At 42.7% G+C, this 14,849-nt stretch overlaps 1 protein-coding gene across 1 annotated transcript; it reads left to right on the forward strand.

Moving 5' to 3' along the window:
* Positions 1-1,839: 1,839 nt before the first annotated feature.
* Positions 1,840-10,844, forward strand: LOC137981072 (sacsin-like). The gene is given in 4 exon segments (XM_068828432.1): positions 1,840-1,885; positions 3,695-3,751; positions 4,219-7,266; positions 7,269-10,844. Coding segments are annotated over 4 exon segments (6,162 nt in total). The 3' UTR covers positions 10,280-10,844.
* Positions 10,845-14,849: the final 4,005 nt, after the last annotated feature.

Below are 14,849 nucleotides of genomic sequence, written 5' to 3' on the forward strand. Positions count from 1 at the left end.
AGGATCGTAGCTTCACTTGATTTCATATCCGCAGTTCATATATGATCCATTTCATATATCATTTCATCGTTGTATTCACGTGATCTATAGTATAACAAAGACGAATTACGCGGCTAAAATTCCTTTGAAAGTTCAGTTACTAAAGGAAAAAAAAACAGTCACTCAACTAGTTGGATACGAATTGCCAAAAAATTATTTACAGTACTTTTCTACAACGGTGTAGCTTTCTTTCGCGGTACACGGTACGCGAAAAGACATTAATTCAAGATGGAAAGCTGTCTACGCGGTATGCTTTAAGAACTAGAAATACATATTAATTAGTTAGCCGGCTACGTAGAATGTTCTTCGAGTGACAGGGTATTTCTGCAGTTTAAGCCAAAGCGGTTTTTCATTCGACAGCGCTTTTTTCTTTCACTGTTCATTGCTGTTTTATGGCTATTCTAAAAACCTCTGCAAATACAAACGTGGGACAAAGCCGCAGCTTGACTCATTGTATCAAAAATCTACATCGTTACAATCCGAAAGTCATAAATATTCAAGCCCTCTCCACTTTTGATACATACCTTCAAAAATACTACACAACTTTTAAAAACCATTTTTTGTAAGCCAATCGCTCACAAAAGCTATATCTCTTCGGCCCCGTCGACACGTATCCGGATATTTTTGAATCCGCAACTTTTTCTTTCCGGATTAAAAAATCCACACATAAAACACGTAGCGTATTCAAATCGAATTTGCCCGTTCACACGTATCCGAAACGTATCCGGATTCACTCTAGTACTCAGGGGGCCGTTTCTCGAAAGTCCCGAAACTTTACGGGCACTTTCGGGTGTCGTAATTCCCTTTGTATCTCAAGAACGGAGAGGATTTAATTCGTCGAACTTCACGGTTATTTTTCTCTTTGCTACCTTGAAAACTTGTTAAAAGATCGGCTTATCGGCTTTCCAAAACAAGTGGTTGGCAGTTTCACAGATGGCTTTTCGGGCCCGAAAAGTTTTCGGGACTTTGAGAAACGCCCCCCAGGACTCCTTAAGGAAACAGAGGTAACAGAGCATGCGCCATGAAGCGCGGGAATTTTGCTAGGCAGCCATCTTGAAAATTGATTTCAGGATAAGGGACTGGGCTCGTCATCCGGATAAAAAAATTCTGGTTTTAATGTCCACGCGATGTCGGATTCATAGCGGATTAAAAAATATCCACTCTGGAGAGAGTGAAGTTTCAGATTCGCCAGCGACTTCAACGGATACGTGTGGAAACAAAGTTGCGGATTCAAAAATATCGGGATACATGTGGATGGGGCTTTAAATCTCGTCCAAACACGTGCTTGTAGCCGTTAGCGACTTCAGGGCCAGAAAAAAACTAATTTGAAACCAGACACTTCCGGTTAAATTTTCCCCACCCCACCCAGGCAAAGGTCAAATTCCCCACCCCCGGGAGGGCCTTACCCGTCAAATCCCCCACTCCCTGGGCACAGAAAATAGTCAAATGCCCGGGATTTGCCCGGGAAGGGGTGATGTTGAAGTTTCTATTTAATCGGCGCATTAGTTTCTTTTGATCTCCAACTGCTAATACAGGGAAGGGTGATTTTTTAGGCAACGAATGGATACCAGATTTATTTCCAGAGGGCGTAGCCAAAACGGTGACGTAGTTTCCATATGGGTGAATTGGAGGCGCCCTTGAAGAACAGAGCACCTTTCAGTGAAATAGTGGAGTAAAATGCCGGATTTCCAGCCTGGTAGCATCATTCTTAAATTTACCTTATACACATCAAAATTGTACAAAAAGCTGGCCGAGCATGTCTCTTGTAGGATCAATCTCTTGAAGACATCATAACAAAGAATGGATGATGGCAAGTTGTCAAAGAAACGGACAAATGTGCCGGGAAGTAAATGTGCAAAATTGCCGAGCATGTACTTTAAATAGCTCTCAAGGCGGTATTCTCTCTCTTCTGCTGAATTTGCATTGCATCGTTAGTTTAATGAAGACCAGTTTGCTTTCCACTATTCATCAGTTTGATTTTCTCTTGTTTTCTGCATTAAAGTGGTGGGTGGATTCTCTGATTTAGAGTCGGATAAGATTATCTTGAAAGCTGTCTATGAGGGGATTGGTCAAGCGGACTATGCAAAGTGATATCAGCTTTTGTTTAAGCTCCGCTCTCCACTTTTCCCATTAAAGCTGCCAACAGCTTTCAAGAAATCCGACAACGATTGCCTGCGAAGGCAACCTAGCCCATGTGGAAAATAAACTACAATACTGAACTTCATTTATTTAGATCAAGTTGCCCCGGAATTGTCCAGTCAGTTAGAGCAAGAATTGAGTCTTAAGGTAAGGATTGGATTTATCAAAAATAAATAGAAGTAAAGTAAAAAGGAGTTTATCTTCAGTTCTCTGAGCCTGTGTAGCAAGCGCTAAAAGGGAAGGGTAAGATGGAGGAGGAAGGGCGAGTGCTGAATGGAAGGGGACATTTAGTGCTTGCTACTGACGCAGCCTACAGTTCTTTAAACAACTAAAATCGTAAGTTATGTGTCAGAGAGTGGAGAGTATAAGCAAGGAGAGAACATTATCCCGTCGTTGACTTCGCGATCACTCCAAGTCGTTCGGGACGGAAAGTGTACATGATCAACCTTCCAGGAATAAAACTGGTATGAGAATTGTGGTGGCTTGGAGAGAAAATTGAAAATTGATCGTAAGCTGCTCGCGTCTTTTACGTAACCTATTTCGTCATTACAAGTCGTCAGTGTCAGGACGAAAATGACTACGAAATGTACCAAAATGTAAAACGCTCGTCCAGAATGTGCTAATCCTTTGTTGTTGTTCATTAATGAAGTCTTCGTTGTTTGTCATTACTTTTTGAAAAGGTTGAAGTTTTGGGAGCTATTCAGCCGATGTGGACCTGCTATACCCACCCACCCACAAAGGACATCCACAACACTGGGAACTCCATCCCCTGTACACCCCGTCTATATAGATATTTGTGACTTGTTTCCAAAAGATATTTTTGAGAAGGAGTGTACGGTTTATAGTCCTTATCCGGGAAGACTTGAAAATCTAGTTGTTTGCAGATAAAGTTACAAAGGAAGCACTGAGGCGTCCTCGGGGAATTTTAAGATCCTTGAGTTTTGATCTGATCAACCCCTTGTCGTCTTCCCTGTTCAAGCACCCTACTACGTATGTATATGAAACACACATGTATTTGACCTGCGGGATGAAACGTTTTATATTGTTATTGAAGAAATTCCCAGTCATACGTTTATGAACGCTAGTTTTAACAGATCCCGGCAGTTTTGAGCCTGCGAGGTCTGTTTTATCAGAGTGTTCCAAAAAGGAAAAGTAAAAGGAAATCTCCCGGCAATAGAAAGATAACCTGCGGAATCCCTCAAGGGTCAATTCTTGGCCCAGTTCCTTTTTTTGATATACATTAATGATCTACTAAATTGCCTTGAACGTACTAGACCTAGGATATTTGCAGATGACACCAAGAAAACGCCAACCAACGGTGACCAAGACCAAATTTTCTTGCACAGATAGGTTACCACATTATCTTACCCATGGTGCTCCGCGCGCGCGATTCATAATAGCGATATTACAAGGGTTTGTATGGGGGAAAAATGTATCGAATTGGAAGGCAAAATTAGGAGTGATTTTTCAATAAAAATTTCTCACCTGAACTCACTTTGTCTTTTCTGGTTTCTAGGTCGATTTCGTGGAGTTTCTGTTCCAGCTGCTTCTCCCTCTCTTTTATCTTACCAAGGTAAGATTAAAAGTAAGTGCAACAGAGGAAGCGACCGAATCCATTGACGGAAAACATCCATAAATTCGCTCCAAAGGCTCCAATCGCGTGGACCAAGGCTGATAGTAACAGAACACATCCATCGTTGGTTTCAGGGGCCCACTAACGTGGCGAGCGTTGAATTTGGTGATTTCACGCCGCTGGTTAGGCAGCGTACCTCACAAATATCTGCTAACATGCGTGCCGCACGAGCAGCACGATTATTTTTTCTCTTTAAATCATGTAAAATGTTATTGTTTTGTGGCGCTGCCATTGTCGCAGACGTTTTCGTTTCATAAATTCCCTATTCACCGTTTACTGAAGTGAACGATATATTTTATATTATTTTGTTACAGAAGTCTGTCTTGACATTTTTTTGTTATTTTAAGATTGGCCTTTATGGAAAATGCAAAGTTAAAACTAGTGTTATTTTTTTTTCTTGATCAAAGGGAAGTCGTATGGTCAGAAAATACGGCGCCCGATTGGAGAAGAATTTGGTCAGAGAGAAGAGCTGACTGATCGCTTGAACGGGATTTTGAAGTCGTATCCATGTGACGTAGGAATCCTTAAAGAGCTCGTTAAAAACGCTGACGATGCTGGAGCAACTGAGATACACTTCATTTATGATCCCCGAACACATCCCACCAGTCGACTCTTCGCTGAAAACTGGAAAGAGTTGCAAGGGCCTGCCCTGTGTGTGTACAACGACAAACCGTTCTCGGAAGAGGATTTGGAAGGTATCCAGAGACTAGGAATTGGAAGCAAAACAGAAGATCCAATAAGCACAGGGCAGTATGGAATTGGATTTAACGCAGTTTACCACCTCACGGACTGTCCAAGTTTCATCTCCAATGGCGACACTCTATGTATTCTCGACCCTCACTGCCGCTATGCTCCGGGAGCAACAAAGCAAAGCCCTTGGTGTCGTATTTCACCAATAGGAGAGGAAGAACTATCTTACTACAGGGACCTATTTCCTTGTTATCTTGAGGATCATTTCGATTTAACAATGTCAACAATGTTTCGACTTCCCCTGAGAAACAACAACTTGCCCTGGACATCACTAATATCAAACAAGCAAGTTACTCATGGGCAGATAACAAAGTTCATGAATTTGTTCACCATTGAAGCTAAAGAAATACTACTTTTCTTAAACCATTTGAAGAAAATCACCTTGTCGAAGATTGAAGACAGCAAGCTAAAGCAGCTATATTCCGTCTCTGCAGAGATATCAGAAGCAGATTTTGAGCGTCGTAAACAGCTTTCGGATCGCCTCAAACGCTCCAAGACAGTGCAAACGAAGGATATTGAATGGTTTGGAATAACATACCCACTACTAATTCAAGACACCCTTAGAAAGGAGAAATGGCTAATTCATCAATGCATTGGTCTGAAGCCAAGTGATACAACCGAGGAGGTACCGAATGGTCGACCTTACGGTTTGCTACCTCGAGGAGGCATTGCTGCCAAGGTTTTTGAGCAGTCATCAGTGAAGTCCAGTGTCGTGGTGGAATCACAACATAAAGCCTATTGTTTCTTGCCTTTACCGTTAAATACTGGTCTTCCTGTTCATGTTAACGGTCATTTTTACCTTGATTCTCCACGCAGAAACCTGTGGCACGATGAAAACAATGAAGGATTCGGAAGCCAATGGAACAACTTCTTGAAAACGACGGTTTTGGCTGAGGCCTACGTTTCGCTGTTGTTGACGGCCAGAGAATTTGTACCTGGGTCAGAAACTGCTGTAGAGGATCGCTTCTCCAAAACGTACCAGATCTATGAAAGGTTGCGATGGTACCATGGTCTCTTTCCTCGTTTAGCATCAGTCGATAACCATTGGACCATTCTGGCTTCATCACTGTTTCGCGCGATTTGTCGTCAAGATGAGAGTTTACTACCCCTGGTAAAGAAAGACAATGTTAAAGTGCCTGGTACAAGAACAGAAGACGTTGACAGTAAAGAGTCGAATCGCTGTTTTTGGCTACCTCCTTCACAAGGATTCTTTAACACAATGTCCGTGAGTAGTATCTCAGATGAAAAGCGCTGCGACATATTGTTGAGAATTGGCTTCAACCTCCTAAATTCGTCCCAAAGACTCTTTGAAGATTTCAGGAAAGCAGGCACCAGTGTAAGGCAGATTACTCCTGAGGCAGTCATCCAGTTTTTGAAAGAAGGTTCGGCGAATATCGGTATACTGCCCTGCTCTGTTCAAGAGACAGAACTAGGCTCAGCGATTGGTGTTCTCTCCATGTTGAGTTACTGCATGAAGGCTCCTCAATTTGCAACAGATATGTCTGGATTACCTCTCTTACTAACTGAGGATGGATTTCTCAGGCGTTTTCAAGAAGCTAACCCAGTGTTTCTGACTCATTTTTGTAAATTGGTACCAACAAAGAGATCCCTGTTCGTCCATCATACAATCGTTTCGCCTTTATTGGACATCGAGAAGAAAATACTTGCCACCAATCAGCGTGTGCTCAGGAAATTTGACATTTCCGCTTTAGCATCGCTCTTACCAGAGAATAAAAACGACAGTTGGTATGAGACGAACAACCTTATTCCATGGGATGAGAAGAAAGGCCCGTCCAAAGATTGGTTACAGCTACTTTGGGAGTTTATTTTCAAAGTTCGTGGAAAGGATCCGAACAACTTTTCCCTAAACCCTTTGGGCCAGTGGCCAGTAATACCGACTTGTTCGGGATTCCTAAGTCCAGTTTCTAAAGGTAAAGTCATTCTTGACCTGACTTCATCACAGGCTTGGTCATATGGCCAAAGAAACGTTGTCGAGTTGTTACGCAAACTCAGATGCCATGAAGTTGAAGGCAATCTCATTAGTCGCGATGGAAAATGGGATGTCTCTGCCTTACTCAAACCATGCCTATCTCACCCCAACTCTTCACAAGATGTACTCAAAGTACTCGACCACATGATGAAACAAGGAAGTATCTCCGGCAAACTTTCTGAAGATGAAATGATCTCTATTCTGCAGTTTCTTCAAGAAGATGTCAGTTCTGTAAAAGCCAACGTGATGTCATCTTCAACTATGAAACGATTACCATTCTTCAAGACTTTTCGTGGAACTTTTGTCAGTCTCGAGAACGTGCCATCAATTTATGTGGTACCAACTGGTTTACCCAATGAGGAGTCAGAAATATGGATGACTGGAAATGAATGTGTGTTCCTGGCACCCCAACCAAAGCTTGACTATTTGTACCGAGAAGTTTTGGGAGCAGGAAATAGGACACACTTAGATTGTTACTTGAACTTCATTTTTCCAAACTTCCCTGATCTAAACCAAACAACGCGAATTCTGCACCTCGAATACGTTAGGCGAAAATTGCTGCCATCTTGTTTGGACAAAAATCAACGCTCGAGAGTTATAAATTCTTTGGGAACTTTGGCTTTTATTCCAGATACCTCTGGGACACCACGCATGGCCTCGTATTTTTATGACCCAGGAGTGAAAGTTTTTTCAGTGATGTTACCCCCAGAATCGAGGATTCTGGCTGGTTAGGTCTTCTTCGTGAAATTGGGCTAAAACGAGAAGTGAGCAAAGATCAATTCAAAGCGTTTGCTAACAATGTGGCCACACAAGCAGAACGTGTGAGCAAGTCAAGTCGTCCTGGCTTGGAGAAAAAGTCTGAGGTGCTAGTGAAACACCTGTTTAACGACACCTCCCTACATCATGAAAACTATCTATCTGATCTCTCTACAATCAAGTTCGTGGCTTCTCAAAAGGCAACCGATGAGCTAATTCACATTCACAAGCAGCATTTGATCGAGAGTGGAAACCAGTATCAACTTCCTCCGTTCGTTCATTTTAAGGATTCAGTCCCCCACAGTTACGAGAGGCTTGTATGGACATCCGCGTCGCTTCTTCCATCGTGGGCCACCCCAGAGTCTCCAAAGTTAGCAATGCTTCAGTTTCTGGAGAAGCCTTCCCTGGATCAAGTCGTTGAAAATGTAAAAAATATCTCAAGGATTGTATCTAAGCGCGCAGATCGAGAACAGCCAGAGCCCAAACGCCGTCTGTTGAGGCAAATTATGATACAAGTTTACACATTTCTAACACAGATGAGTAATTGTCTGAGTAATGATTCGTTTGATTCCTGTTCTCAAACATGTACCGCGATCGAAAGTCTTCTTTCTTCCGTTGCTTGCATTCTTGTCGAAGATGGGCGTATTTTTGTCCGTTGTGACCAGTTGGCCTATCGTCTCAAAGAAGAGCTGCCACCTTACTTGTACAGAGTTCCGCAAGAGTATGGACAATTCGAGCACTTGTTCAAACGACTTGGGGCAATGGAAAACGCCACACCTGTACAATTTGCGAAACGTCTCAGTCGTCTAAAAGAGTCAATCGGAGAGGAGAAGATGCACGTTAATGAGCTGACTGCCGCAAAGCAAGCAGTATATGGGCTATTTTACACTTTGCACGCTTTAAACGACAAACGTAAAGATGAAGAAACAGGTTGTGAAGACAATCCTTTAGCAGGATTTCGTACCCTTTATCTTCCAAGCAGGGAGAAACGCCTTCACTATTCTAGCGAACTTGTGCTCTTTGACTGCCCGCGTTACAAGTATCGCATTCCGCACACTACTTACAATTTTTTTGATCCTCTGAGCAAAGAACTGGCGTTTGCGACACCAGAGCAACTTGTTGATCTTTTGCCAGTTCATTTGCGACCCAAAATGTTGGCGTCTCTCGTGAGGGAAGAACTTCATGAAGAGTGTAAAGGAAAGAAGTGCCGCGCCGATATTGAAAGTAAATGCCAAGCGACAGAACGTCTCAGGCAGGTCGTATTTTCTCCTCAGCTTGTGGAGGGAATCCTGAGAATCCTCAAGTATCAGTTTGAGAAGGCTAAGTTAACTGATGAAGTTCGCGACAATGTTCGCAGCTTTCAAAAGGAACTACGCTTGAGTTGCATGGAAACGTTATCCACAGAACTAATTGAGAATGAATCGGATACACCTATACCAGACAGCAAAACCTCAAAAGTTGAATGTTTTGTGGGAAAGGAAAATGGCATGAAGCACATTTTTATCAAGCACGGTGTAGAGCCGAGCAACATCATCAGAGTTCTCTGCAAAGAGATAAACCAACTGACAGGGTGTTACATCGATGAAGTCAGCTGGTTGCATCTTTCAGCTATTCTCGAATGCTTGAATCCGCAAGAAATACCATCTCAATTCGACAGTGCTGGTGTGGCAGAAGATATAGACGGTGATTTCTCGCGAGAACTTGAACCTGAGCTTGGTACAGAATATCCCGAAGAGCTTCAAGACCTTCTAGTTCACTTCGACGATTTTTATTTTCGGCGCGGCGAGTTTGTTTCATATGAGACGGAAGACTCTACCGATGAAGAACCCAAGTACATCTACGCAAAGATTCTTTATCGTATTCAAGCACCGCAGCCTGCCAAACAAAAGAAGGACAGGAAAAAGAGGAAAAAGGGAGGAGAGAGCAAGTATCTTAGCAGATACATGATAGACATAGGGAACCAAAAGAAAGAGGTGGACGTGTTGGACCTATACAAGATCAAACGGCCGCAAAAAGATAACGAACAAGAAAATGCATCAGAAGACGAGCCTGTCTCAGAGTCAGTGCAGCTTGTGCCATACAAAGGAAAAGCTGGAGAAAACGGAAAAACGAAAGCAGGACCGTCCACAACTTCTTCTCAAGGAGCTACGGCCGAACCTCCCAAGCCCACAACGCTGGAAAAAGCTTTAGAAGAAGTGCGTGAGGTATTGGCCGAAATTTGGAAACTTCCAGAGGACAAAAGAAAGAAGGCCGTGAAACGACTCTACCTTCGTTGGCACCCAGACAAGAACATGGACATGCAAGACATTGCGAATGAGGTCATGAAGTTCATTCAAAACGAGCTAGACAGGCTATCTAAAGGTGGATCGGCAGCGGGGCATAGAGCGGGGCATAGACAAGACTTTAACAGAGGGCGGCCAGATTTCTCCGATTTCTCCGATTTCTTTACGCGCTGGAATCAAAGAGCTCGCCGACAGCGGTCGAGCTACGAGAATTTCCGTCGCCACAATACGAGATTCACCGGTTTTGCGTCATCCTCCAGGAGACGTTACCAGGCTCCCAACACACGCCTCGCTAAGATTTGGATGAGTCAAAGCAGAGAGGACCTTCGTTCCGTCAAACATCTCTTGACTGCCCGAGATCCGCTGTACTACCTGGTCTGTTTTCAATGTCATCAAGTAGCGGAAAAGGCCCTCAAGGCATCGCTGTACTCACTCTCAGGAGTCGCCGAAAGTCAGTTGTGTAGTCACGACTTAATGAAACTAGCTTGTGACCTCTCCCAGCTGCCTGGAGGCCCTGACGTGACGTCAATGGTTGCCCGATTGTCCAGCTACTATTACGAGACACGGTATCCAAATAGACACATGCCAGCTAGAGCACCAAAGGACGCGTTCCAGGATTCCCAGCAGGCCCAAGAAGCGTTCAAATTGGCCGCTGACCTTTTAACCAGGCTTGAAAGCTTGGGACTCTAACACATAGAGCTACCTTTAATTACCATGGAAGAAGAACTGTTTACATCTACAAGGAAAACTTAAGTATCCTCGTTTTTTGAAAACGGTAGCTAATCTTCACGAGTACATTCGTTTAACTTAAAAACGTAGAACTTTTCGGGAACCACATACCTCTTTGTATCGTCAAACCAAAGTGGGTTTAAGGTATGAAATTTCACAATTCTTTTTTCTCTTCTCGAACACATGGGAAAATCAGCTTTTCAGAAAAAGAGGATTGCAGTTTTATAGCCTTTCCGGACCTGTTATGTTTTCAGTTTTTGTTAAATCTGCAAAGCAGGCCTTTGAAATGATCTAAATGGCCTTGTGAAATAACCGACTCTACATGATCGTAACCGTTTATGCTGCGGCGAATTCGATTTTACGCGTTCTGTCGGAACTAATTTCCCTCAATTTTTTTTTAGCGTCATTTTATTCCAACCAAAATTTCATCTCTAGGTTAATATAACAGTTTTGTAATTTTCACCACATTGTTCTTAAAGCAATCTCGAAGTGTTGTTTGAATTACTGTATGTCGAAAAATCTTAAAACCGGAAAACAAACGTGGACGTTACAAACGTTGCATTGGGTCCTCCCCAGTAGCCCGCGGTCTCATTGGTTACTTCGAGGTCACATGACATCTAACAATAAAACTGTTTCCCGCCAAAAGTCTCTGAGCGGGCAACAGTGCAAAATGTGTGACGTCAGAGGGTAACAGTGCACTGTTACCCGCGAATGTTGACCGACGACCGCCGTTGCTGTTGCGGTTGAACGTTTTTCTTTTTGTGCGATATAACAAATCACTTAATGACTGCTACCTCGGGAAACAGTTCATTTTTTCCCTCGAATTTCAATGTTTCCCTCGGCTGCGCCTCGGGGAAACATTGAGATTCTCGGAAAACAAAATGAACTATTTCCCTCGGGACCAGTCATTAAGTGTTTACTGTTACACTCAGGGTTGGAGGTTCTTTTGTACTTTAGAAAGCCGGAAAACTTGCGAGGTTGTAGGTCGCGGTTTCTCCTTTCTTTCAATTTAACTCAATAAGCATTGGTTTTTAAAAAGAGGGAGGATGAAAAAACCTCTGGGAGCAGAGTAGTGAACCAAGAAAATAAAGCCGTATGTGGCGTTAAATCTGGGAATTAAGCCCGGGTCATATTGGTAAGAGGTGAGTGATCTCACAACTGCGCCAGCCCTGCTCAGCATTTGGCATACACTTTATTTGCGAAGAAGTGGGAGGTGTGGTGGCCTTATGGTTAGTGGTCCGGGTTCGCGTCCTGGCCGAGGACATTGTTTTGTGTACTCTCACGGTGCCTCTTCCACCCAGGTGTATAAATGGGTACCGGCGAATCTAATGCTGGGGGTAACCCTGCGATGGAGTAGCATCCCATACAGGGGAAGTACAAATACTCCTAGTCGCTTCATGCTACGGAAACCGGAGATAAACGCCGGCCTGATGGGCCTTCTAGGCTCGTAGCAGGCTTTACCTTTACCTTACTTACGAGGATGTGGAATTTCGAGATTAGTATAGGAAATCATATAACGCGAGAGCTATCCGTGACTTATAGGCGCGAGTGATGTTTTAAAAGTTCTCCAAATTGCACGAGACGAAGGTCAGTGCGATTTCAAAACATCGCGAGTGGCCATAAATCACGGAATGCACGATCAAGTTCATACGATTTTTTATTTATTATATACTCGAGTACTAGTTTCCATAGCAACTTCCGTATTGCACTCTGTAACCTCCTCCTATTTATGCATTCGTCATGGACCAATAAGAAACGCGATGTTTTGTTTAATATGTAATAAGTAAAGGTTTGTGGGTTGAAAGAATATTCGGTTGAAACAGTGAAATAACGAAGTGATAAAAAAAGTTACAACATGTAAATCATACTTTAAGTGAAACTGGATGAAGGAAATACAGCTACAAAATATCACAAATACTTACATTGTTGCGGTCACCGGAACTGAAAAGATTGAAAAAAGATAAGCAGACCGCTAGATAGCAAAAAACTGTTAGATTAAACGAATGTCGGTCGGGTCGTTTCGCCCACGATCAGTTCGCCTACGTTTGCCTACGTCTCTGGCCCTGTCTTCTACTTTGATTACCATTAATTTAAAACGTTTGATGCAATCTAGCAAGCCGAAACCGAGATTGTAGACAAAGGCATAAAAAATTTTTTGCACTAACACGAGCGCACACAACCAAAAGATGAAAATGTCACTCTGCAGTCACTTACATATTAAGTTAAGGCTGACTGGATTCGAGTTGCCAAGGTTCGCATCTTCGCTTCGATAATCCAACATGGCGGCATTCTTGTTATTCGTGTTGCTTGATAGTGTGCCTCATGAAATTTTGTTGTCACGGTTAAATTCTGCGTACAACTATACTTAACAGCAGGGGCAGCTGTACAAGTGTTTAATTAATATGTTGTCCTTCGTGCCACAGTGATGATCATCAAACATCTGCTTGCACTTACATCTCCGGCGTCTCGAGTCAAGTTCTTTAAAGTACTTCTGTCATTGCTAGTCCTAGTTTGCTCATATTTTGTACTCACTGATTTCTCAATTGATCTCTTTAGAACTTGTGAGAACTTGATTGTAACATTTGAGATATTTGGGTTGCTCCCGTATTCAATTATCCCGACGTGAATTCTTTGCACTTGCATAATTAACAACATCATTGTTACACAGCCGGATAAAACAACCTAATGTTTTCTGTAGACCCAAAACCGAGGAATTAAAATCCATCCATCATGTTTTCACCTCAACCCGTCACAAGTCCGCTACTTCAAACGTCCATGACTCCAACATGTCCACACCCCTATACCTCCACAACCCCACGGGCCCACATCCACGCGTCGACATATCCACAGGCCCACAGGTTCACACATCCATAGGTCCACAGGGCCACATGTCCACAGGTTCAGATATCCCCACGTCCACAGGTCCACATCTACAGGCCCACGCATACTTCGAAAACCACCGATTTGTGGAATGGGCCCGAATTATTGAGTGACTCCCCCACTCACTTCAGTTAAACATTTTGATGAAATTCCTTTCCCACGGTATGAGCAGTAGCTAGCTTTCACCGTCAAGGTGTACCGGAACAACCACAACAATGGAAAGATACGTTTTCAAAATTATGATTTCCGGGGGAAAATGGATAAAATTGTTCTTGTCCAGGGAAGAGATTGCAAGTGCAACCATGGACTCACTGTCCACACGTCCACAGGTCACAGTCCACGAGTACTCTTCTTAGTTGACAATTCTACATCTCTCTCGCCCTTTGGATTATTCAAAGCCCATTTCCTACTTGTTCTCTATATCCTTTTAATTCGATAAATATCAAAACTGATGATTCATTTACGTCGATAACAATAACCACTATTTACGGATTGTGGGATTTTAATGGCCCACTGCTCAAAAACATCATTGAATTTTGATCGTTCAAATTCGGTAACGTATCAGAGGAGGAATGAATAGTATCCCATAATGTATACCGTTTCGTTTTATAGCCAAAAAACTTATGTATTTTTTAAGAAATTACAGTCTTTGAAACCAAACGTTTTTCCAAGAAGCTTGAGAACATCTTCAGTTTTCAAGGGTTGTTGGAGTTATACCCTACAACAGCAATTATCGATTGGTAAATTAAACTCTTGACAAAAAAATAAACATGAGACGGTTTGCAGAGGTCCTGAAAAGCATTGTTTATTACTTTAAGGAGCTTTGAATTGGCTTGGCATTTGGATTATTCACGATATTTTGGACTGGTGTACCATAGAACGCGTATTTGATATGTTACCGAATTTGAACGATGAAATTTGAACAGAGGGACATTATTAAAATCCCACAATCATTGAATAGTGGTTATTTTAATCGACGTAAACGAATCATCAATTTTATGATATTTTTCGAATTAAAAGGATATTGAGAACAAGTAGCAACCAGGCTTTGAATAATCCAAAGAGAGAGAGAGAGAGAGAGAATTGTCAACTAAGAAGAGTATTTGTGGATATGTGGACTTGTGGATGTGTGGGCCTGTGGACCCGGGGGGATGTGGATGTTTGGACCTGTAGATGTACACATGTGACCTGTGGACGTTTGGACGGGGGGACATCTGGACCTGTGGCCGGCCCTGTGGACCTATGGATGTTCGGACAATACACGCTGTGGACCTGTAGACATTTGGACAGTGGACCTGTGGAGGTATAGAGGTGTGGGCATGTTGGAGTGTAGACTTGTGGAGGTTTGAAGTAGTGGACTGGTTGAGATGAAAACATGATGTATGGATGTTAATTCCTCGGTTTTGGGTCTACAGAAAACATTAGGTTGCTTTATCCGGCTTTGTCACAATGATGTTGTTCATTATGCAAGTGCACAGAATTAACGGAGGGATAATTGGATGACGTAAACTGTGATCCTTTACCTACAGAAGCAACCGATATTTGGTAAGAGTTGGGATTGTTGCATGGATGACAAATCTAAGGACGCTTTTCATTTGATAGAACTGACCGGGCATTTGGAAGGACTATCTCTACAAAGTCTTCAAATCAA

The sequence above is a fragment of the Montipora foliosa genome, chromosome 12, assembly GCF_036669935.1.
Source record: "Montipora foliosa isolate CH-2021 chromosome 12, ASM3666993v2, whole genome shotgun sequence".
In the NCBI taxonomy this organism is placed as follows: Eukaryota; Metazoa; Cnidaria; class Anthozoa; order Scleractinia; family Acroporidae; genus Montipora; species Montipora foliosa.